The 25,674-nt window shown below is 39.7% G+C and overlaps 1 protein-coding gene across 3 annotated transcripts; it reads right to left on the reverse strand.

The window, feature by feature from the left end:
* Positions 1-199: 199 nt before the first annotated feature.
* On the reverse strand, positions 200-24,952 carry stag2b (STAG2 cohesin complex component b). Of its 3 annotated transcripts, none has more exons than XM_026188534.2 (34): positions 24,730-24,952; positions 22,556-22,680; positions 22,399-22,480; positions 22,140-22,283; positions 21,940-22,036; positions 21,654-21,730; positions 21,261-21,465; positions 19,980-20,131; positions 16,607-16,680; positions 16,374-16,497; positions 16,136-16,234; positions 15,893-15,972; positions 15,624-15,731; positions 15,378-15,489; positions 15,146-15,263; positions 14,944-15,047; positions 14,031-14,123; positions 13,843-13,932; positions 13,503-13,706; positions 13,078-13,148; positions 12,877-12,964; positions 12,644-12,724; positions 12,453-12,545; positions 11,983-12,157; positions 11,753-11,892; positions 11,445-11,546; positions 11,182-11,330; positions 7,622-7,750; positions 7,166-7,392; positions 5,940-6,162; positions 4,701-4,805; positions 4,490-4,616; positions 3,518-3,592; positions 200-1,205 (listed from the first exon to the last, which is right to left on the reverse strand). In XM_026188534.2, exons 2-34 carry the CDS (start codon positions 22,594-22,596, stop codon positions 1,182-1,184), a joined length of 3,813 nt encoding a protein of 1,270 aa, XP_026044319.1. In that variant the 5' UTR covers positions 22,597-22,680; positions 24,730-24,952; the 3' UTR covers positions 200-1,181. The 3 variants fall into 3 exon arrangements, with proteins under 3 accessions (XP_026044319.1, XP_026044307.1, XP_026044313.1); XM_026188522.2 differs by having other exon boundaries at positions 4,490-4,619; XM_026188528.2 differs by lacking the exon at positions 24,730-24,952 and adding an exon at positions 24,373-24,635 and having other exon boundaries at positions 4,490-4,619.
* Positions 24,953-25,674: the final 722 nt, after the last annotated feature.

Raw genomic sequence — 25,674 nt, forward strand, 5'->3', positions numbered from 1 at the left:
TAGAAACCCGAAGACATTATCAAGACAAAGAAAAAATAAAAATAAAAGAACAAAACATAAAAATACAAATTTAAAAATCTTCCTTGATGCATGGCTTTACATGCTTTCATTTTTTTAGGTTTTACTTACACATTTCTCACTTTGTGACTGAAGGTTGAAAAGTTGAAAATAAGAAAATAATAAACCAAAAGCACATATATAAAATCAGCACCGATTCATATATAACTTTTATTTAAAATGTAGAGATACCCATTTCAACATTATGCTGCTGGATTTTAAAGAGAAAAAAGGTGATTTTCTTTGACCGAGCCGTTATCCCCCAGAGCCCACACAGTGGTACTACTGGGATTAAAAAAGAAGAAGGGGAAAAAAAGCTCATTTTGAGGGGGAAAGGTGTACATATGTATCTGGTAAGATGGTGATTAAGGAGTGATCCAAATCTTGGGCTAAGCTCTGGGACTTACAGCGTGGAGCATTCAGTGGACTCTATAGGAATCTTCACAGCATAAAGGGATCTTAACTGATTCTACATGACATCTTAACCATCTTAACCACCAGTGGTTATTAGGACCTCAACTCAGGGCCAACAACAGGAAGAAGAAACAGACAAAAGGGAGAAAGGGGGGAAGAAAAAAAACCAAAAAAAAAAAAAAAAAACCACAGAAACATAAAGACCTCCATCCACTTGGCTAACACAGTACAAGCAAGCTACTACAGTCCGTTTATAAATTACTACTTCACACCTGGTAACTTACTACAATTGTAAAAAGGGTTAGACATAAACAAAAATGTTTCTTAAGTTAAACACACCATTTCATCCCCATTAAAAAAAAAGAAAGAAAAAAAAAAAAGGAAAACAAAAAGCTATTACTGATTTTTCTTCAGACATGTCTCATCTCTAATAGGTTTGGAAGTGGCCTGTTACGCTATTTCTGAACAGGAAGAGCTTACCCAAGATTATAAAAGTAAATATTTGAAACAAAGTCCTCTCTGAGCAAGCAACACTGAGTGTGGGTTGTCATTGGTCCACGTAAAGTACAAGCCAGATTTTTTTCTTTCCTTTTTTTTTTTCATTTTTGCCTTTTCTTACAGAAAACACTTCTGTTTTCACTTCTAAAATTCTCTTTAAATACAAAGCGCCTCTTCTCTCATCCCAGCGTCAAAATCATCTGGATATTAGCTTAAAACATGGACACCCCAAGCATCTGGAAGAAACAAACAGAACATTAATACAGACTTCACACTGCACTCTCATGGATGTTTACATGATTGAATGTCCATCTACATCAGTAATGATTAAAGTCTGACAGAACATGATCGTTTTCAACCAGTTTCCAAACTAAATTAACAGTTACTGAGAAATCCTGATCTTAATCAGGCTGGTTCTGAGCTGTGCAAAAAAATTGGTAAAAGCCAAGTACATCGCAAATGGTTTATATCCTCAGAAAAACCTTAATGGAACAAGATTTGAAGTATTTAGCACAGACAAAACTGCTCCAATCTGATGATTTAGTTTCATTTTTGTGATCAAAAAGGTTGTTAAAGATAACATAAACCAGTCACACAGGGCTCTACTTAGCCTTACATTGTTCTATAGGGAGAGCAGAATTATTAGGCAAGTTGTATTTTTGAGGAATAATTTTATTATTGAACAACAACCATGTTCTCAATGAACCCAAAAAACTCATTAATATCAAAGCTGAATGTTTTTGGAAGTAGTTTTTAGTTTTAGCTATTTTAGGGGGATATCTGTGTGTGCAGGTGACTATTACTGTGCATAATTATTAGGCAACTTAACAAAAAACTAATATATACCCATTTCAATTATTTATTTTTACCAGTGAAACCAATATAACATCTCCACATTCACAAATATACATTTCTGACATTCAAAAACAAAACAAAAACAAATCAGCGACCAATACAGCCACCTTTCTTTGCAAGGACACTCAAAAGCCTGCCATCCATGGATTCTGTCAGTGTTTTGATCTGTTCACCATCAACATTGCGTGCAGCAGCAACCACAGCCTCCCAGACACTGTTCAGAGAGGTGTACTGTTTTCCTTCCTTGTAAATCTCACATTTGATGATGGACCACAGGTTCTCAATGGGGTTCAGATCAGGTGAACAAGGAGGCCATGTCATTAGTTTTTCTTCTTTTATACCCTTTCTTGCCAGCCACGCTGTGGAGTACTTGGACGCGTGTGATGGAGCATTGTCCTGCATGAAAATCATGTTTTTCTTGAAGGATGCAGACTTCTTCCTGTACCACTGCTTGAAGAAGGTGTCTTCCAGAAACTGGCAGTAGGACTGGGAGTTGAGCTTGACTCCATCCTCAACCCGAAAAGGCCCCACAAGCTCATCTTTGATGATACCAGCCCAAACCAGTACTCCACCTCCACCTTGCTGGCATCTGAGTCGGACTGGAGCTCTCTGCCCTTTACCAATCCAGCCACGGGCCCATCCATCTGGCCCATCAAGACTCACTCTCATTTCATCAGTCCATAAAACCTTAGAAAAACCAGTCTTGAGATATTTCTTGGCCCAGTCTTGACGTTTCAGCTTGTGTGTCTTGTTCAGTGGTGGTCGTCTTTCAGCCTTTCTTACCTTGGCCATGTCTCTGAGTATTGCACACCTTGTGCTTTTGGGCACTCCAGTGATGTTGCAGCTCTGAAATATGGCCAAACTGGTGGCAAGTGGCATCTTGGCAGCTGCACGCTTGACTTTTCTCAGTTCATGGGCAGTTATTTGGCGCCTTGGTTTTTCCACACGCTTCTTGCGACCCTGTTGACTATTTTGAATGAAACGCTTGATTGTTCGATGGTCACGCTTCAGAAGCTTTGCAATTTTGAGACTGCTGCATCCCTCTGCAAGATATCTCACTATTTTTGACTTTTCTGAGCCTGTCAAGTCCTTCTTTTGACCCACCATGCCAAAGGAAAGGACGTTGCCTAATAATTATGCACACCTGATATAGGGTGTTGATGTCATTAGACCACACCCCTTCTCATTACAGAGATGCACATCACCTAATATGCTTAATTGGTAGTAGGCTTTAGAGCCTATACAGCTTGGAGTAAGACGACATGCATGAAGAGGATGATGTGGACAAAATACTCATTTGCCTAATAATTCTGCACTCCCTGTAGAAGAGGAGGAAAAAGAAAGAAAGAAAAAAAACCTTCCCAGAGGTTTTGTGACAGTCTGGAACAAGAATTTAAGGCTGGATATCCAGTCAGACATAAATAAAAATCATTTATACAAGCCTAATGGTTGCTCTGCTCACCAAAAAGAAATGTTGCACTTGGCTTAAGGTTAGTCAGCTCAGCCTGTCAAAATGCACAGCCTTATTCACAACCCAAATAAAACAGGCTAGCAGCTGGTCTAGCTTAAAAAGGCAGGCAATTGCAATTTACTTCCCAACAGTTGTGTCGCTTCACATGTAACAGACGTCAACAAACAAAATATAAGATTGTGAGCAGGATCAGTACAGGATCCTGATCTTGATGCTGCTTACCGATTCATCCATGATAGAAGGGTCAAAGTAATCGGGCTTGAGCTCAGACCTCTCACGGCGGTTCTTGGAGGGTGGCTATGAGATTTAAGAAACGGCATATTTAGTAGACTGTCAAACAACTACTCCCACCCACTGTTAGAACTTTACCCCCATATATTAAAAAAAAGGAGAGAGAGAAAAAAGCAGAGACTGCAGAAATCGACAGAACCAACATACAATACTTAAAAAAACAAATAGGAGGTATGTAATTTCAGCATGTGTTTGGAACATTCAAGTAGAGTGAATTTAGAGAAACGAGGACAGTTGTACAGTCTTCTGGTTGATTCAACATGACATTTGGAGCCCATCTCATGGAATCCAGCTCCAGCATCCAAGAGGGGTATTAGCCTCGGATCAAATTTTGTTCTGGCTTTACACTCGGCATACATAAATCTGTGGTGTTGGCATAAATGATGAAAATAAATTTGTCTTTTTTGATCATGGTATACCAACAATTGCAATGTACTGGCAAGTACATACTTTAAAAAGAAGAAGAAAAAGACATATATTCTTCCCACAAGCAAACATTTCTCTTTAATGATTTCTGACTTGTGCTAGTTCTATTACAGGCAACATTCAAAACAAGGTGCCTGGTTACATCCTATGCTGGCAGTTTGTGCAATAAAAAACACTTACACAAATGCATCAGAATACATTCTGAACTTAGTTGTAAAAGGGTTAATTTTCTTTGTTAATCTCCAACTACCATCAAACTGAATCATTAAATGACAAAGAGACAATTTAGAAACAGATACTTGTGTAAAATGCTGATTTGCCTTCCAAGACCATTAACAAAAAACAAAAACCGACTTTAATTGTGATCTAGAGTTTCCTCTAGATCACAAGAAGACACAAGCTTATATCACAGCGCTTTAGAGGACATCTTAATGTTTGTACACCAAGTACAAACTCATGAAAATGCATGTATCTCACCAGATCAATGTCCATGGTGTCAAAGTCCATGCCTTCATTGAGGTCATCCATACGGCCTTCTGATGACATCATCACATCCTCCACAATCGGCTCTTCGTCTTCTTCCATGAGCCCAGTGCCGCGACGACTGCTGAGCAAACCATTAAATAATTACTAAGTGTACCCAGTCTTCAGATTTACACATCGGCATACAGGTGTGCCTGTGACTTACATAGCATGCTGCAGATTGGTCCTGAGCTTGGCATAATTCATGGCTCTTTCTTGCTGGCGTGCCTCCTCTTGCTGTCTTTGAGCCAGCATCCACGTCACCTGGGAACTAAATATATGAGAGCACATTATTTAGCCATGTTTTGACCCACAACTGTCTGGTGTTTTTACTGGGGATACCATGAGGATACAACTTAGTTGCACACTGGCCCGATGCCTGTAAAAACTCAGGGTGGATAAATAAACTAGTCAGTCACTGTCCCAGTAGGACCAACACTTGGCAGGCTGTTAGGCACAACCATTTTGCTACCATTTGCCCTCCAAATTAATAGCATGCAAATGGGCAATTACACTGAACCCTGTCTTAATGTATTTTGGCTCATTCCAGTCCAAACCTTTTCTCAGAGAATAAGTGATGCTCTGGCCTGAATAATCGGCCTGGATATGAGCCTAGATGTATTTATAAAATGTTATAGTATGAAACATCGGGATAAGCTCAAATAACAGATAATTAATTAAAAGTAAATGGTCATTAAAGAGCTTTGAGATTATAGGGTCAACAAAGAAAGAAGAGGGAAAAAACGTTAATGTTGGACTGTGGGGTTTTTGAGTAATTGGAGATGCTAAAGGAAAGTAAGTGGTTACTGCTGTAGCTCCAGGCTACTTCCAGTTTTCTCAGCCTGTACTTTGAGAAGCTACAACTATTCACTACTCATCTTATATAATCTCAACTTAGTTAGAGGCACTATTCCAAATCCTGCTCACTAATATCATGTAGGCAGATTGATTAATTCAATTCTGAAGCTCAGACACCATTTTCCCTCATTGATCTGCCCATTCTCTGCTGATTAAGAGACACATAGCAAATCTGTAAAGACTCCTAATGTGTTTGTTCTTTTCCTAGAGATTTATCTAGGTAATAGGTCATTATCAAAACTGCCCTCATTATTGTGCATCAAAATGCTTCGCTAATAATTTCACACTGATATGTTACAGACCTAAGTAATGTGTTTGAGTCTTTGAACCTATGTGTGGTCTTGCCAACTCAAGTGTACTTGTATTTTATTACGCACTTATAAACAAAGTTTTCAGAGGTTTTGCATCTAAGGACAGTGAAGAATCAATAAGTCCTCTACAGTAAAAATGTCTTTATTTGAAAGAAGCAGCGTGTATTAGCCTGTAACGATTACTGTGCTGAACATGACAGCAATAGTGCAGCAATGAAAGACTGAGGCATGCATACTTGTAATCCATGGATGCCTGGTGGTGCTGGGGCGTCGGTTGATGGTGCTGCGGGTGTTGGTGGGGTTGCTGCTGGTCGTGAGGGAGGGGGTAGACCCCCATGAAGCTGTCATCACGTGCCCTCTTAGGGTCCCGCATGGCAGTGGAGGTGAGATGGGGAGATGGCATCATGACTGGAGTCTGCATGCTCTGCTGCCAGACTTCGCTGCTGCTGCTGCTCTCCTCTGCACGGGAAAAGCCAAAGAGTTTGTTTCAAACAACCACACACATTCTCGTTTTTATACATTTTGCATAAGTTAGCAATGCAAAGCTCTATTGTCCTGGCCATGCTGATTTTGAGGAGAATCAAAATTTAGGATTTTGTTTGGTTGCTATGGCAAAAGCAACACATTAACCCTTGCACCAGGGGCAGGGATTGCCACAGTTCACAGAAGAAGCATACAACTGAAATACAGTTCTGAGCATGTCTGTGTGTTTGGCACTCCAGGAACAGAAACCACCTGGAAAATTACACAACAATGAAAACGGTGGGCCGTCTCTCCCCAGCCTCCAGTGAGCCACAATACTCAGCCGTGTTGTCACATTGATAAAGGCTAGCATATCTACCTATTATTAACCGTTATTCTTGGCTTAATTTGTCCACAATATGAATTAGCATGGCATTCTGTTTAAGTGCTCTGGTGGCAACAGAGTAATGTTCTCTGGAGCTGTAAATTAAGCCATAACATCAGAAACATGAAGTATCACTTGTAAAGGACAAAACAAAAACAAACTTGATGGTGATTGTATGGAGCTTTTATGCTTTCTCATTTATTAGTTAGGGGCTTTAAAATAACCAAGAAGGCTTGGACTTTGCCTTGGGGCCGGTAAACTCTACTTTTCTTGAAATCAGAGCGATATCCTGTCATGAATAGTTCCGAAGCAAACATACACAAGAGAGGTTTTTTGACTGTTAAAGAGTACTTTGACTCCCTCCTAACATCTGCTGTTTAATCTCCTAACCCCACCCATGCAGGCTAGTGAGAAGACATCTGGGTTAATCTGGGCTCTGTGTTTGTAACATCGTGCCTGGCTGAGTTGTATGCATTTCTCCGATTTAATTCATGTTTATAGTTTATAGAAACCTGCTAGCTTTAATCTTTTTAAACCAAACTAAAAATCAATATATTTTTTCCACCTGCACTATAATTAAGCACTTTTATTTTAATATTCCTGAGTAAACAATACCTTCTGGCAACTTCCTCTTGGCTGCTGAAGTTCCAGCTGTAACAACAGGAGGCTTAGTCTTCTTGGAGCGAACGGAAGAGCCTCTGCTGGAGTAGCCACTCATCACAGACATGGTATCATCATCGCCCCCAGCCTGTAGGGAATTCCTGTAGGAGATGAGAGGAAGCCAGCAGTCCTCTCGCTGCAGCGCCATCTGGAACGTCATGAATCGCTCCAGGTACATGTGGCTGGGGAGAAGAGGGAGGTCATCTTGAGAAAATGAAATACGAAATACACAGGACAAACTTCACACGTGAAACCAGGTGCACATTCCAATTGGGGCATTCGAAGCTGCAAAAAAGCTGTCATGCATCAGAAACACCAGTTGCACCAGTTGTCACAAACACCTGTTCCACTGAGATACTGAAGCTTCCCATCCAAAAACAGAGGGGGGAGAAAAGAAGAAAATCAGCTTACACAGTCCTCTTGTCTTGTCTCATAAGCTTGGAGGAGAACTCGCTGAGGATGTCCAAGAAAGCCAGGTTGCGTGGGGGGCTTCCTTCTCCTTGGGGACTAGGCTCCTTAAATGCAAACTCAATACCATCCCTGAGAAAAGCACAGAGGCAGAGAGAAAAAGAAAGACCTGTGAGCAAGGATTAGCAACGTTTTGTGGACATTAAACAAAAAGCAGTTCATCTTAACTGTGTAGTAGAGGTGTGCATACGCACATCATTCATGATAATACCGGTATTTTTTGGTTTTGCCCCGGGTCAATAAATAAATATTATATCGCGATGGTGTAAAAACAAATCACCCTATTACACAGCGGATTACGCTAACGTCGATCATGCAGCATGAAGTTATTAAAGTTGTGAAAGTGACTGCAAACATGGCTAAAGCATCACCGCTGAAGATTTAATTCCCAAAAGAGCAGCTACTTGAGTGGTTTGGAAATATTTTGGATACAAACGAGCAGAAACAGAACAGACCACAATAATATGGAAGGAGTGCAAGATGCCTGTAATATCGAATGGGGGAAAAGTACTTCTAAACTTACTTCACCATCTCAAGCATCAGCAGCCAAGTCTGTACCAGGATTGTCTGAAAGCCTGAGAGAAAACTCTGCAGCTAACACTACAAAACTAAAACAAAGTAAGCTCATTCAGCATAGCCTCACCGAGTCTCTAGCTAGTTGTACTCCGTATGATTTTAAAAAACAAACGCTGGAACTAGGGCTGTGCGATATGACCAATCACAAAAATTTCTGTAAATTATGTGAATCTCGGGCAGCTCGACTTGCGTGAAGTGTTTCCAGCTGCGCATCCTTTGCCTGGAGTCGAGTGTTTTAACCGATGTATGAAACTATACATTTTTAAACATAAGTTGTAACGGCTGCCGTTTTCTTTGTATTTATTACACAGCGTGTTGCGGGGAAAAGCCTGTTCTAACTTTTTTAATTCTCATCTGTAAATAATCTGCTCTTTCACGTGATTCAGTTTATTTTGAAAAGTCTCAACAGGATCTTGAGCTTTTTTGTGAAAGGTTTATGTGGAACATATCACTCATTCCTACTGTCGTAAAATATCTGAGTTAAGAGCAGCAACCCTGTGCATATCCTTAGATGCTGAGGCTGGAATCACTGGGATTTTCAACATTTAGAGACCTTTCAAAATCAAAAGATAAAAAAAAAAATAATCTGCTTCAATAACTATTTGTATAATATGGTACCTACATAGAGCTTCACTAATTAGATTGTTAATTGCTCAAACAGCACACTCATTTGTTATTACAGGCTAGCGGTTTACCTTTCCTAAATGTAACAAACTGAGAATGGACCACTGAATATTTTAGGTTATCGGATTCTTAATATAAAAACAAACTGTTGTGACTTGTTGGCCCCATATCAGATCAGTAGCTTAAGTGTGTTGAACACATACAGCATTTGATTCGTACCACTTAAGTAAAGCAAGTTGCAGTAGTCATGCCACAACTTTCAATAAATGAAAGTTGTGGCATGCCTACTTTAAAACAGTTTAAAGGGGTGGCTGTAGCTCAGGTGGCAGAGCAGGTCAACCACTAATCAGAAGGTCGGTGGTTCGATCTCAGGCTGCATGCCAAATATCCTTGGGCAAGATACTAACCCCATGTTTGCCTACTGGTGGTGGTCAGAGGGCCCGGTGGCGCCAGTGTCCGGCAGCCTTGCCTCTGTCAGTGCGCCCCAGGGCAGCTGTGGCTACAATGTAGCTTGCCATTGCCAGTGTGTGAATGTGTGTGTGAATGGGTGAATGACTGAATGTAGTGTAAAGCGCTTTGGGGCCCTTAGGGACTGAGTAAAGCGCTATACAAATGCAGGCCATTTACCATTTTAGTGTAATATTACTTTATATAAAATAAACCTGTGAAATACTAGAGAGAGCTGTCAGAATTACTACCTCTTTAGTACACATTTTAAAATATGACCTCATGACAAGTGTACTGGACCCAACTAGGCAGGCATATTGTAAGATTCTGGGTCTATAGCAACAATTAATGGGAACTACTTTTATACATTTATTTTTGTCTGTTTCAGTCCTCTTGCACTCTTCTCTCTGCACCATGGAACAAAAGAATTCAATTTCCAGTAATAACTTAAGTAGTTTTAGGCCTTCTTTCAGAACTCTTTGAATTGGAACAAATTTAATAATACTAATCTGTGAAACTGATTGGCTCAAACAGATAAAGGTTTACTTAATTAATGTTGAATTCTCTGGCAGCTGCTCTATTCCCATGTTGTTGCAGTATATTAATGACTAACCTCGTATTGTGGATGGATTATCTCAGTTGTTCTCCTGACTGAAGTTTGGTCTGTTTACAGCATCCTGCCATGCGATTGCATTTGTCTCTAACCATGAGGAACCTTAACGTTAACTTTTATAAGTGGAAAAGTGTTAGTGTTCGTCCTCCAGCTTCCCTGTTTATGTTATGCTAACATAGCTGTGTCGCTAGTGATCACGTAGCACATCATTATATACCAGCTAGCCCAACTTCAGTAACCCTACAAACGTCACTGCTGTTTAGTTTCCTGTCTTCATTTATGTTGGAAGTGATAGCAGAGCTGTACGTTTGATTTTTTTCAGAAATCTCTCAGTCAGAACATGCAATATCATGCTTAGGTAACTAGCGAGCTAACTTCCGCTAGCTTCCCGCTAACTTCTAACTCTGTTAAATGTAATAAATTTTGTTTTAATGGATGCCTGGAAGTTAAACTTCATAGTTACACCTGGTAAAGCAGCAATGCTGATCGTTTTATTAAAGATGAAAGAATTTAGACAGTTTTTAACGCTCAGTGATGCTGCAGTGTTCGTTTGAACTGAAGAATAAGGAGTTTAGGACCCAGATTACTCCCAGATTTAAGAGCATCTTAGTCCGACAAATACGACAATAACGACGGCCGCTTGCATGTTCTCCAAAAAAATGTGCTTTGTCGTGTATCTGACGGACAAACACCAAACCAGTTCCACATCACTGAAGTTGCACCATTTTTACAAACCAATTCTGGTTCATCTGTTTCACTCAACAATCGGCCATGTGCGTATGAAAACAAAGGCACTGCGCATGCGCGTTTTACTCATATTCTATCGCGATATTTCATTTTCCTATTGTTGCCTAACATTATACCGGTATTACCGTGAACGGTATAATATGGCCCAGCCCTAGTAGTGATGATCCACCATCAGATATTAAGAAAAGTCTGTGCGGCTCATTTCATTCACACGGCTCAAATATGTAACGGTTGGTTGCCATCCTTTATGTTTCTGCAGTTCAGTGTTGTGTTTGTGTTTTGTTTTAAACATGTTTTTCTACAATACTTACTGTACTGGAAAAGGCTAGAGTGTAACACTTCATGCCTTAAGCCTCTCCAAAATCCGGAGAAAAAACAACATGGCAAAGGAAACACAGTATTCAAGAAGTAATTTGTCTAACATGACAGTTCCCAGATACGGGGCCAAAATCTAAGAAAAGCTTTGTAACCCAATATGAGCAGAATAAAGCCTTACTTGTGCAGCATGGCAATGGCATCTCTGGTTTTGACTTGATCGAGACCGAAAGTTAGAGAAAAACGACGTGCCAACTCCTTGATTCCACAGAATGCCGAGGAGGAGCGATCAAAGCCATGACCCAGTTCAGTCACCATTTCAATAAATAACTAGGACACAGAGAGATATGGAACATTAGATAACATCTTAACCACTGGGACGCATGAGCAGAAGGTCACAATTATGGAATTAATTAATATGCGAGCAACAGTGTGCACACTGACCTGCTGCAAACTGAGGATGAGCGTCTTGGCACACTGAATCTTGTCAATTTGCCGAGTCTTACTCATAGTCTCCTTGATGATATCACCGTAATCATTGTAATACTGTAAAAGCAAAAAAACAAACAAACAGGAAAAACATTGAAAGGTCGTGAAGAATTTTGTGCGTGTGTGCATGCATGTGCCCAAGGTCAGGACAACAGCAAATGTGTTAATTAAACAACTATTTTTTCCTGTAAGAGTTACTTATATTCACAGTTAATGGTAATACACAACTGCATATTTTTAAAATGACAAATGCTTAAGCTTACCCTCATGTACTGTTTAAAGATATCAGCTCCAGTCCTCATTTCTACCACACAGTAGATAATGAGTTTACAATAGGCAGCCAGGAGGTTTCTTCTCTTGTGCAGAGCTTCAATCTTTACTGCCTCGTCGTCCTGTTGCCCATCTGAGGGGGAACAAACAATTTGAAATCCCATTAGCTACTTCCTCACTTTGGCCAGTGCAGTGCCAAAACTGCACATCTGCATATTCATACCTGTGCTATTTGTGTCATCATCCTGGTCTATGAAGACATGGTTCATGATGAACGAGAGCAGTTCAGACTGTAGTGAGTCCTCTGGAGAATAGACCAGGGGCTCCAGGTGTTCTCTGCCTCCGGACACCATCTGGTGGCTAAAGATGAGCAGGAGATCACACAGGATGGTGAACGCCTGTGGAAAAAAACGAAGAAGAAAAGAACAAAGTTAAAACTCTGTGTGCACAAGCCCTAAACAAAATGATCACAAATTAGATTTCGAATTAAGCAGATACATTATAAGTGCTCTGGAGCTTAAAAAACATCCATTGTAGCTGCAATAAGGGGCAACAAAACCACCACTTCAGAGTTAAAAGGAAGTCTGTTCAGCTGCACAAAGTCCAGTACTTTAGGTGTTCTTGCTTTGCTTTCAAGTTGATTTTACGCGCACTTTTAAACATGGATAATTGTCACTTTCTCATCTGTGTCACCTGCTCTTTGACAGCTGTGTTAACGTTGGTGAGGTAGCGCTGACACATCATACAGAATGCCCTCATCTGCTTCCTCAGGGTCACCAGATCATCCTGAAACAAAGACAAACGCATTTTAAAACATTACATTTATAGCTGCTTAAATCTGTTAAAACAGCACAAAATAGCAATGAAATATGATTAGACCTCACCTTTCTGGAGCTGCCCTCAGATAACTTGGCCAGGTGCCACAGTATCACGTAGTGGGTACATTGCAGTGAATGGATGACTATCTACTCACAAGGAGTGAGAGAGAAAGAGAAAAAACCCACACAAAAGAAAAAAGAAAAGAAAAAGAAAAAATGTATCAGTATTTTCGAGCATTTAATAAAAATAAAACAAAATTATGCAGAGTAACTTATATATATATATATATATATATTACCTGCTCAGGCATGTCCCCGTTCTCTATGCCAGTATTAAGCAGCTTGAAGTTGCTGGTAAAAAGGTCCCATCCCGAGAGGTCATGTGCACTGCAAAAGAGTTGATGACGTCTCATCACTTTCAAAAACGTGCACACTGAATCTACCAACAATGCAGCAGACGTAGATAAAATCACATAGAAAATACTTCTGAGAAAACATACTTGTGAAAAGCTGTGATCCTCTTTAGAGTTGACAAAACCTGATAAGCATCATCTTCATCAGCATCTTCACCCTGTACAGAAAAAAGTGATTTTAACAGGTCAAGATCTTTAATGTTATCATAAATAAAAACAAACTGGAGTTTTCAGATTGTCCAGAAAGGTGAAAATTTCTGATGAGCTTCTTTACAAACTATATGGTAAGGTCATTCACAACACATCAAGTATTTTCATCCTTGCTATATATAAGACTTCTGTACAACAGGATAAGTTCCAGTACCAATAAATGAAGAGTTATGAAATGTGACAGAGCTAGAACAGAACACAAATAATGGAGGCTGTGCTCTTTTCATGGTTTATGTTGAGCTAGTTTCTGTTGTACTGGACTTATAGGTATGCTGGACATTTAAGCGCACTATTACTCTCACCTCTTGTAAAAAGTCCTCCAATAGCCTATTAAATTTGTCCACCAGCTCATCCAGCAGCTGGGAGCGGGCTATGTCCACCCTGTTAAAGATTGTGAATTCCTCATTGCAGAGGGCGTGGTAAGTCTTAGAGCAGGACTCTAAAACCTCAGTGTCTGTGTGCTTCTCCACAATTTCTTTGATCTGACGCAGCAGGGATTCCAGGTGCTGGATGGAGGAGAGCGAGAGATAAGAGATATTAGCATCGCGTGTGTGTGATAAACAATCACATTAATATGTTAAATACATTAATCCAATTTGTTCTGATCTGATTAGCGCTGTCCGACAAGCCAATTTGTCTTACCTTCTCCAGACGCCCTGTGGTATAAATTTCCAGGTCAAAGAATTGCGGAAGCTGCAACAAGTTAGTCACCTTCTCTCCATCCACGGCATACTGTGGAGCACATAAAGAGCACAATGATGCTGTACTGTTAAAAGTACAACCTCCTTAGGAAGATTGCTTCTAAGAAAGCTGAGTGGATGACGACATACCTTTGCCAGTAGAGGGGGCAAAGCCACAGCAAACAGCTCTGTTATTCTGGTTCTGTCATCCAGCTGAGTCTTCTTCTCTTTAGCTGTCATCACCTGATGTGTGATGCAACCACATTAGACCACACAACTAGTCTCCATTCATCCATTCAGAAAGTGTACTCTGACTTCTTAATACCAAACACCACCATTTAGGGTAAATGTAAACTACATTAATTAATTAATCTTTTTTGGCGCATCTGGGGAATTTTATTTTTAGCTTTTAACTGAATTTCCTAAATAATTTAAGTAGTAAACTGAGAAATCGATGTGTTGTAAACAACTCAGAAGGACTGCATAAAAAGGGCCGAAAGCAGCTGTGGTTAAACTCATTAAAATAAAGAAAGTATGCAAGTGCAGTAGAAACATGACAGAAAGTACATGTTTAGTATCTACAATTATGCAGAGTGAAGCTATGCACCAACTTTCAACTGTTTAAAAAAAACAAACAAAAAACAAAACATGAAGAATATCCCAGAACTGTTCTTATCTCCAAAATCAAACACCACGACAATGAGCAACAGAAAGTATATACATTAAAACAATCTTAGCAAACAGTCTTATCCTCTGATAGCCTACATGTTGCACTTCAGACAGCAAAATTACAAAAATAAATAAATAATCAAACAACAAGTTGGCTGACAATTATTTGAAGACCTATGAACAGACGTGGATCTGTAGATCTTTTAAGTGGCCGTGTTTCAGAAGGTTCATAAAGAGTTAACCAATTTAACATAATTAACTCTATAATATTACTGTCACCAAAGAAATCCCAGGATAGTTGGCCGATTAGGAGAACAGCACAAAGACAGCATAATCCAACAAACAGACATGACTAGTATTGGCTTGTGATTTTTAGCGTGTCAGCCACTCTTACCCTCTTCCCTGTTCCTCTTCCAACAGGTGGGTGGCACTCAGCAGCCTGGCGTACAGTGCACAGCATGATTTCAATCAAAGCCGTCTCTTGTCTGTCTGTAAGAGCTGCGAAGAAAAACCAAACAGAGAAATCAATAAATCACAATAGTGCTCTCAACTGCATACCAGTACAAAGAAAGAAAGAAAAAAACCCAGTGCAATACCTTCCTCTCCTGGCAACGGGTCATCTAGCAGTAAGCTGATCATACACTCCCAGTCTTTCAGTAGCTCTGCACCACATTCCCAGAGTGAGTCCACTAGGTAAGCCGCATGTTCGTGGAGCTGATGGAATAAGTGTTCAAACAGATGAGGGATGGATCACTGATACTGTTTACAAAACAGTACGCGCAATAAAGACAGAAATGTGAGAACAGAAAATATAGCATGATAATGTACCTCACTCTCCAGGAAGAAAAAGACAGTGGTCTTAATGAGGTTGGCATTGGGACTTTGTCTGCCTCTCCTTTTAGGGGCACCTTCATCTTCCGGTTCTCGGTGGCTGAACAATCTTTGAGAATATTTTTCATTAGTTGGGAATCACATGGAATACTAACTCAAACAGCTGATATACTTTTTCTTGGAACTGTAAACAAAAATCACTACAAGCCTGAAGCTAGAAATCTTAACTTATGTCTAACATACTTCTTAAAAAGGAATTCTCCAGCTGCAACTGCGACCGGCCTGTGTGCCGAGTACACCAAGTGATAGACACTCTCACAGTCCTCAGGAGTCAACACCTCATCTGTACTACTGCAGAAACAAATACAAAGAAAATTACAAAGACTTTATCAGTAGCACACATGTACTTGATGCAAATCACAAAATTTACAAGTGCTCAGCCTTGAAGTATAAACTACGTCCCAATCACTTGTGCTGAACAACATTACATATTATCAAAAACAACCACTTACTTCAAGACAAGAGTAAGTAGCTTAATAGCTTGTACTGCTACATCATATTCTTTGTCAAGAGTCATAGAGACGATGCGGTCCTAAACAAAAGGAGAGACAGAAAACTTAATGAGTCATTTTGCCTCGCAAACTCCTGAATTACTGAAAGCATAGTTAAATAAAGACAAGCCCATGGAGTTTGTTTCTCCAAGTATGGAACAAATACAGTTGTTGTGTTTAAGTTGTCCAGCAGGTGGTGCTGACCTTAAAGCGACTGGTGAAGAGCTCCAGTCTGGCATTGAGTTCTCTGTTGTGATAGAGGCCCTGCAGTGCTGTGAGACACTTTAGACGTACTTCACCTTGCTGGAATAGAGTACGAAAGTATCCATTACTGGTTACTGCAGTTATCAACACACTCTTTTTAAAAAAATAAAATAAAATAAATTAAGTATACACCTTAAGAGGAGCTTTTAAAAAATTCAGAGTCCTTTGTATTGCCCACCTTATCGTGCATCGTCCATCCCACATACTTCAGATAGCTGTCGTTGAGGAAGGCATCACTATAGAGTTTCATCCACACTCCAATCTCTTCTATACAGATCGCCCTGATTTCTGCTATTGAATCCCTGTTAAAACATTATTTAATAAAAAAACGAATGAGGGCTGTTAGCAGTCTGTAGAAAAGACAGTGATGACAAAGTTCAAGACTGGATGCTGACTGACGTAAGGCCATACCGATATCTGTGCACAAACACTCCTTTGAATATTGCGTTCATCATGTTTTCAATCTCGTCCTGATTTTCCTGGAGCTGAAATTAAGAGCAGAAAAAACCATGTCAGCGCATTTTATCACACAAACACAGCAACTGACCAGACTGCAACAATAACTGGTGGTCAGGATGCATTGTTAACATAATAAGACTAGTGTGACAGTCAACTATGCCACCATGCTGCGGTGTGGCTGCACAGTGAACTAACAGATGGATGCCCTGTGGGACCTGCTGTTATATAACCAATAAACCCGCCATACAGGCTAAATAACACTTGGCATTATGGGTTCACCACCTACAGAGGAGCAGCAGTCACTATTCTTCCTAAACCAACAAATGTCTGCTCACAAGCTACAGTAATTCCTGTTTACATGGTTATATAGGTTCTTTCATGACTTGGGGAGAGTCCAAGTTTAACATCAATTGTTGATTTTGTAGAATACTGGTTTCAATTCTTTGAGGTGACCACAAAAAAAAAAAAGGAACAAATAAAGAACAAACAATATACTGTGAATCTTTCACAAATCACCTGAGATTTCTGGTATCGTCATCTCTGATTCACAATAGAGTCCTTATTTTGAAACAAAGTTCAATTCAATAAATACTCTAGTTCAGAAGAATATACTGTGTATGCAATGACTATCACTCCCCCCCCCCCCCCCCCCCCAAAAAAGTTCTGAGAGAAACTGGTCTGTGTCCTCCCACTTCACGGGGGAAATGGGTACAAAGCGCTGTGTTGTTGCCAACACCGTCTCCAGCTGCTGAAACATAATAACCAGTTAAGCCCATTGTGTTCCACAACTCTGCACAGACGCAAGCTCTTACAAATTAAACAAATCAAGGACCAAAGTAGTTTTCTTCACCTAAACAGAGTAGGCTAAAATTTATCTGTTCAAATGGATTTGGTTACCAGGGAGTTTTCAAAGCTTGTTACCAATTTGCTAAATCTAAAATGGATCCATTCTTTACAGTTCAACTTTACTGTGTGCTAGATGATACACATTATTCTCACACATCAATGCTACACTTTTACCTCATTTACATAGCTACACTGGCAATATTTAAAAATCTATAGCTGCTTTCAATTAATGTAATGGCATCTGAATGTGTTGGCTTCGTGTCTAAAGGACTCTGGTCATTTTTCAAAAATGGAGAAAAAGAACATGAGTATGTGCACTAGGGCAGACACAGTAACATTTGCAAATCTGCTTGAACAGGGCATAAATCTGAAATGCATGCAGTCACATTAACAGGCAGACCTTGAACAGCAATAACATTTATCTCTCCAACTTCAATTTTCATTTGCACCAAGATTGAAGCATTAGTCATTTCTGTTACTTTCAAGCTGTAAGAGACGTCCTTCTCACAGCCTGTGTGGAAGGGGCAGGGAAGAGATGCCTCTCAGCTGCAGCATCATGCAGCACGTGCACACAGACACAGAATTAAACTTTCAAAAGTGTGGCTCCACTTCAACAGTCAACACGATGCTTGCCAACACAAATGCAACAAGTCTTTTAAACACAGGGCACACCTTTCTTATGCACCGCATCTCTCTGAATTAAGCAATTTTCTGTAATATTTATGAACTTTAAAAAAGTATACATTATTGAAAATTTTCTCAAAATATTGTGATATATTTTTGAGGCTATACAGCCTACCCAACTGCTCCTGTTTTTGTCTAACTGAAGGAAAAGCAGCATTTAATGCAAATAAATGAGGGGTGTTTTCAATCCTTCTTTTCCATAAGCTACTGTCATGGATGACAAACTACAGTTGTAGTTTGTCAGCATTATAACCATCAACAGCATAAATAAAATGCAAGCACAGAAGTAGAAGTCTAGTTAGAGTTTGTCCTGTAAACTTTAAGTTTTATATAACTGTTTAATACTTTAACAAAAGCTGACATAAATCTAAATTCTAATTCATCAGAAACTTGTACAACATTTTCATACATGTGGAAGATGAAGTTTTTTCTTTCTATTTGGGTCAAACATCTCCAGCTGCAAGCATCTCCTTCCTTTGTAGCCTGGTTTTACTCAACAGTATGTTTTTATCTCAATAAATGTGTTGTTTCCACATTTATGGGGAACAGTTGTATATGTATATATTGTATATATTATATACATTGCAAATATCAGTGCTTTGTTGGAGATTGTTGAAGTAGTTCTCTTTTAGGTACGAAACTGTCATTAGAGTGTGACACAATGCTCTTACTTTCAGACATGCCTGGCTTTGTCTCCTTGTTGTACACACAAAAGAACGTAAACAAATGGTTTTGCTACAGTAAAAATATTGCGATAGTAGGGCTGCACGATTAATCATTAGAAAATCGCGAGCTTAATTCATACTTATGTGCGATCTCATTTCCAAATGACAACGATTTAAAAAAAAAAAGAAAAAAGAAAAAAGAGACGACGACGATTGTACCGCATTTTGATCCGGGACGTAATCTGCATGAAAACAAGCGCTCACTCTTCCTGCTCAACAAATGACAAGGGCGGAGCCTTATACCACGTGATACAGAAGCTGGCTGCTAAAATTAGCAGGGAAAAAACAATGGAGAGCACGTCAGGGATGACGAGAAAGTGACTGGAGAAAATCCGTCCCGGTCAACCACCCAAACATCAATAACGGGAACCTTATACAGCGCTTCCCTATACACGTCGAACTCCCGCAGGCACAAACAAATTACGGAGGCTATTACTTATCACCTGACCAAAGATATGGCTCCCATCAACACTGTGCAAAACGAGGGATTTAGGAAAATGATCAACACCCTAGACAAACGCTACACAGTGCTGTCCCGCAACTATTTTTCTATTGTAGCATTACCTGCTCTATGCACGCAGTGTCGAGCAAAGGTGGAGACGAATTACAAGCAGTACAACATTTGGCGGAAACGACAAAATGTGAGACATTTGTTGTTTTTATGTTTATTTATTGTTTTTATGTTCAGTCTCAACTGTTACGAAGTTGATGTGCAGTTAATAAGTGCAATAAATATTTATACTGGAAAAGAAAATCGTGAGAGAATCGTGATCTCAATTCTAAGCAAAAAAAAATCGTGATTCTCATTTTATGCAAAATCGTGCAGCCCTATGCGATAGGATACTTTTAACGTAAAAATGTATACCGGTACTATAGCTGATGATACAATGTGGCAGAGCCCTAAGAAACAGTCGCCAATTATTTTGATACATTACCAAATCACTACTCAAACAAACCAGTTTTCAATGTGAAGTTTAAGTGTCAAACGTACAAATGAATAAACATGACATGTGCTTAATGTAATAAGCTGCATGACAAAAACAAATGCAACCAATTGTTGCAATGCTTACCTCTTTACGTTTTTGCAACAGCAGCTCCAGCCTGTCATTTGCCCTTTTAGCGACCATTTTATTTCTCTCTGCCTCATACTGGCGCTGGGTGTTGTCCATGTTGATGCTCAAGTTTAGAGCTACATTCACCAGGGCTGTCATCAGCTTCATGGCTGTCAAAAACACAACAAAGAACATGAAGAAATAAAATAATTTCTGTTATCTGTAGATTATTTCAAAACTATCTCTCATTAAGTTATGTGAGCTTATCTGACATCAGTGGGTTTTGGTATTAATAATTTGCAATGAAAGTTAGTTCTGATTGCACTACAGAGCAAAATTGCAATACCTTAAATTTAGAGGATGGTGAAATGGTCACAACTGGAACAATATTTGTATTTTAGAAAAAAAAAAAAAAAAATGTTTGGGTTCCTTTAATTCTGACTAAGTAGACACCTTGAATTCAAGTATGCTTTACAAAAGACGACAAGTCACCAAACTCAAAGCAAATTGATTATGAATAAATCCAGTTTTAGCAACATCTGGGTAACACAGTAGCTTAGGTGCAGAGAACAATCATTAACTAGTGTATTATCTAAAATAACTATCCACCAGCTGAAACAGGCCAGCCTGCCAAGACCAACACTCACACCCAAACAGAAGCACAAAAAAAAGCATACTGAAAGTTCATGACAACAACTTTCCAGATAGAAAAAACCCCTGTATGTTTTATAGTCACAGTACCCACGTGACAGAGTAAGCATTAAGCCTAACAATATCGCCTATGTGTTCTACACAGCTCGGATTATTGTAGAGCATATGATCAAGATTCTTCTGCGTTTTTTTAATGCGTTTAAATCCCCCTTTGCTGCTTACATTTATCCTAAGTGTTCATGTGTACACAACATGCTCATAATAAAGACTTCAGTTGCCCTGCCCTTAGGAGTGTAAAAACATTTAAAAGAATCTAATCACAAAAAATAACTTAAAACATTTGTGCAGGTGGCCCATCTAGGTTGATCACTGGGGTTATTAACTTTAATACTACTATGAAACAAAATGTGCAGACTGTATAAAAAAAAAAAAAACTAGAGTTTACACCAATGAAAATTTCTGACCTCATAAATATCCAAGAGCACTACAAATGAGTCTCCAGTTCAAACACAAGGATACAACAAGGAAGAACCTTTAAAACACACAACTTTTCCCAGCTAGCTAACTGTTGTATGCTTGGAAAAGAAGCTATTGATTGTAAATCAGCACAAACACTTAAATATAATTCATAAACACACACAATCTTACCTGCCAGTGTTGAGGTGTGTCTGAAGGCTCGGACTTGGGAATCTGATAGTCCGGTGAGAAGGGAGATGACTGTGTCCATCATATACTCATCATAGATGATACTGTATTGACACTGGCGCACTAGCACCGAAATGAATTCACAAAAGCTTGTTTTGAACTTCTTCCACTGGGGCCCGGCTATGGTTAGAGGGTAGTCACCGCTGTCCTGCAAAGTACACAGAGGAACGACAGTCCTTCACTACAATGACTAGTACAAGTGGCAGTTATCTACCACAAATTAGCAAAGTTTATTGTCCTTGGTACGTACATGAATTCTGTATTTGGCATCTGAAATCAAACTTAAGTGATTTATAGCGAATATGGTGTGATTATTAGTCTAATGTGGTAACTTGCCTCATCAAATTCCTCTGTCATCCGTCGGATGATCTCAGAGTTCTGCATGTTGCGAAACATTTCTCCAGTAACCACACCTGACAGGAAAAAACACAGAAGAAGAAGGAGAAGATGAAGAATAAAGAGGTTAGACAGAAGACAATTTCCTGAGTGGAAAAGCAGAACTACTGATTCAGATGAGTGGAGGGAGGTTCTGCAGGACAACAAAGACTACATACTTCCTCAATATAGTTTAAAAAACAGCCAATCGTGTAGTATTCGTACTGAAGCTGAGAAACATAAATACCTTTGCATCCTGAGCACTGGATGAAGAAATTGATGAGATCCAACAGTGCAACATCTCTGTCATGTTTGTAAGATTCAATCCAGTCATCAACAACAGACTGCAAGAAGATGGGGACAAGCACAAGTTGTGTATTTTTTTCTCTTACTGAGTAAAAGAAAAGGGAAAAAAGGTGGCAATTTCAAAGGGTTTCCTGTTCATACCTGCATTGCACTCCTTCCCAGCTTCACAACCTCAAACAGCATCATGTTTTCCATGCCATTCTCTTGGTGGTGGCCATTTATACGGCCTGCTCCTTTCCCTCCTTTTCCTTTCTCCCCTGCTGCCTTCTTCCCCTTCTTTCCACCCTGGGAAAGTAGTGAAAAAACAAATATAAATCTGAGAACCACTGCAGAGCGTAAGGAAAGAAAAACAATGTGTGTTACCAATACTTGTGCAATGGTCCATTTGTTGCATCTATACCTTTCCTTTAGCTGAATTTGCACTCCTTCCATCAGGATCCTCAGAGAAGTCTGTGTCTGAGGAGAATCGAGTGTCTGTATCCCTGACAAAAACAAATAACTGCATGAGATATCATATCAACCTTAACAATAAATGTAAACTATTAGTAGATACTTACTGAGTATAGGCGAACTCTGATGGTATTTCTGGTGCTATCATTGTTGCAACATCTTCTGGATAACTTTAACTTACGACTGGCTTATAATCCTCACAAAATACAAGGCAGGAGACGTTGCATGTGACCTAGAATATGGAGCAGAATTGTTGTAGAGTGCTACACATGCAGTCTTATTGCACATTTCACCAGCAACACTGAAAACTAAACAAAATAAACACTTTGTGTTTCCAGAAATCACAGCATCTGTAGTGAGCAAATGTAACTTTGATGTCTTTGAAAGAGAGAGTGAGAGAGGAAAAAAGAAAAAAAGGTTTCACATGGTAACAGGGGGCGGACACAAACGCTCCTGTCATGCTCACTGTCCAACCATTGGCTCCCTCCCTTTCTCTGCTCTCCTGGGTTTACAGACAACGTCATACAATCAAGACCGGAGTGTCTTCCTCAATGTCCAAATATGGCACTGCCCTATCCGCCCCATACATATCTCAACCAATCAAATGCCAGTATCAACATCAACAAGATTCTGCAGGCCACAGGGAAACTATTGCATGGTTGTGAAGTGTAAATTAGTGGCACACAGATCAAAGTAGCAAGTAGAAGTAACTTTTCAAATCAGGACTAATACCATGTCCACTCTGAACCAAATGTAATTTTTTCTGTAGCAGTCAGTGAAATCAATAAAAGCCCTACCGAGTAAACAAATTCAGTCTGGAAAAGACAAACTCCACCCATTATACACCAGGTTGGGTGCAGTGAGTCCCTCTTTCAGTCCTAGTACACTTAGAGCTAACATACACAACGTTGTCATTCTTCCATTATTAAACCAGACACAATTACTTAGTAAACTTTAAGGCCGACTATCCGATTTAAATCGAAAGTAACGTTAGCAAATTGATTCTTACAATTTCACGCAAAATGAAGGCTCACGCGTGCCAAATTACAGGTTATTACTGTTTACTGTGAATTAAATAGTAAACGTGAAATTGGTTAACATCAGCTAACAACAAAGCAAAGAGTAGTGCTCAATATGATGATGTTTCTATGACTATGTGAGTTTCAGCTTTTCACAGTTAATTCTTGGTTTGAGAGTTTGGTACCGTACCCATTTCCTTGATAGTGAGGGGGATACTGCATGACAAGACGGGATTCGTGCAGACAGAAAAAGTGGCGCCAAATCGGGGAGTGTATCTCATAAACTTGTTAATGCGAAACGACAGTAAAGAATGCTATATAACAAAAAACACGCTAATGTGAAACTCAACTGTGTGAATTTTTCAAGGACAACTATACCACCAACTACCGGCTCCGCTCGCCCCAACGCTGCCGACACGGAGCCGCTCTTCGTCGGTTCCTGTCAAAATTGACGCCGGTGCGCTGCTGGTGCTAGCGCGAGTAGCTAAGTAACCGTGGATTTTTGGCGTATTTTCCCCAGCGTCAGCTAGTTGAAATTTGATGAAGTAAGCATGCGCTACTTAGGGAAAACAAACTATGAATAGCCAAATAAGAAGAACGAGAAGCGCATACAATGCAATATCGTCAGATTTTCAGAACATGCCAGCGTTTACCATTGCTATACTAGTTGGACCATAATAACAAAACAACGCAAGCCTTTCTGTACTAGCGTAAGCTAATATTAGCCAGAACACAATAAGGCTAGTCAGCAATGCTGCCGTGTACATTAACTAATTTCTGTCTACGTGTCACTCGTAACCAGTCTTCGTCCGAAGATAAAGTAAATAATAGCAGATAAACTCCAATGGACGAGCTGAAAATAACTCCCACTAGTTAGCAATGCTAAGAGCTACTGCTAACGTTACCTAAAAAAAACATCACGTCCTTGCGTCCTCCATCTTGCCTCGGGAGTTCCAGTACCGTATTGCATAAGCAACAAACACTTTGTTTACAAATATATAAAGTGCAAGTAAGTCGGTTGTGGCAATAAAACGCTTCGGTCTGTTCCGAGCTACGTATTTTGCGCCGCTGTGTAAAAAATCCAGTTCGTTAGCCTGCTAACAACCGAAGTAGCCATGTTCCGCGAGCTAGCGAAGCGACTTGGTTCAGGCAGACATCCGCGCTCTGCGCTCATCTAAAGCTAGCCTGGCTAGCGAGACAGCTAGCAAAATACAAATCAACTAAGTTCCAGATAGCTCTCCGCCATTTTACAGCTAACTTACCTTGTTGTGAAATGTAGTCCCGGTACAATCGTAACTTTTACTACTCGTATACAGCCTCCGTCTGAATTCCGCCACAATTCTGTAAAAAGAGTTTAAAAGTCGCGGTCAGAGGCGGTTTCGGACGTTCTCTCACCCCGCTTGCTCCGTAGTTCGGTTTGTTGTTTCGACGACCTGGGAGGAGGATATCCTGGTGCAGAGCTACCACCTAGCGGCCACAATACTCGCACTGAATGCACGGTTTATAGCCTGACATCTAGTGGTAACTGACGAGAACTGCACGGAAACACTACCGCCTCTGTTTTCCGTGGGCTAGCTTTTCTAGCCATTTGTTTTGTATGTATAAAAGGAGCACACAATACTGACCTAGGATGTTACTATTTGAAGTATCGTAGCAAATCTGTATGGTTCTCGTCTGCAGTTCCCTCCCAGTTCACAGTGACAACTTACACACAAACAAAAACAAACTAAGGAGCTAAGCAACATATAGACAAGGTATTTTGTTTAGCACATCAGATAAGACAGTTCTCCAATTCTGCTGTAAGGGTTAAAACACCCTCCCCTACTGTCCTTTAGGAAGATTGTGGAGGTATGTAAAGACGACACCTGATGGTCCGTCACGAGATACTTAATAAAATACAGATCTAATTCCTACAAGATCATTACTCTATATGAGTAATGATTTTTACCATAATTGAAACTAAAATGCTGCACAAAAATTAAAAATCTGTTTCTAAATCTGATTAATTTGGGTCAGTTCTTGTATATTTTACCATCTGCCATCACTTCAGTTTATAGGCTATCAAATGCCACATCACTCTTACACTTTCTCAAACCTCATCTGATAGAAATGTGACTTTCTATCTAACATTGCACAATCAGTGCACCGGGATCATCTCTGCAAATACAACACAAAACATTTTGTTTAGTGATGAAATGAAACTCCAA

Source organism: Astatotilapia calliptera, chromosome 2 (assembly GCF_964374335.1).
Source record: "Astatotilapia calliptera chromosome 2, fAstCal68.1, whole genome shotgun sequence".
Taxonomy (NCBI): domain Eukaryota; kingdom Metazoa; phylum Chordata; class Actinopteri; order Cichliformes; family Cichlidae; genus Astatotilapia; species Astatotilapia calliptera.

What these genes read in the sequence shown, in the direction of transcription:
- stag2b (XM_026188522.2), bottom strand. Translation starts at nt 22,596, where the DNA reads ATGATAGCACCAGAAATACCATCAGAGTTCGCCTATACTCA. An exon ending in TCAGAGTTCGCCTATACTCA is followed by an intron (nt 22,481 to 22,555) that starts GTAAGTATCTAC and finishes TGTTTTTGTCAG; the next exon opens with GGATACAGACACTCGATTCT. An exon ending in CAGGCATCCATGGATTACAA is followed by an intron (nt 4,806 to 5,939) that starts GTATGCATGCCT and finishes TCATATATTTAG; the next exon opens with TTCCCAGGTGACGTGGATGC.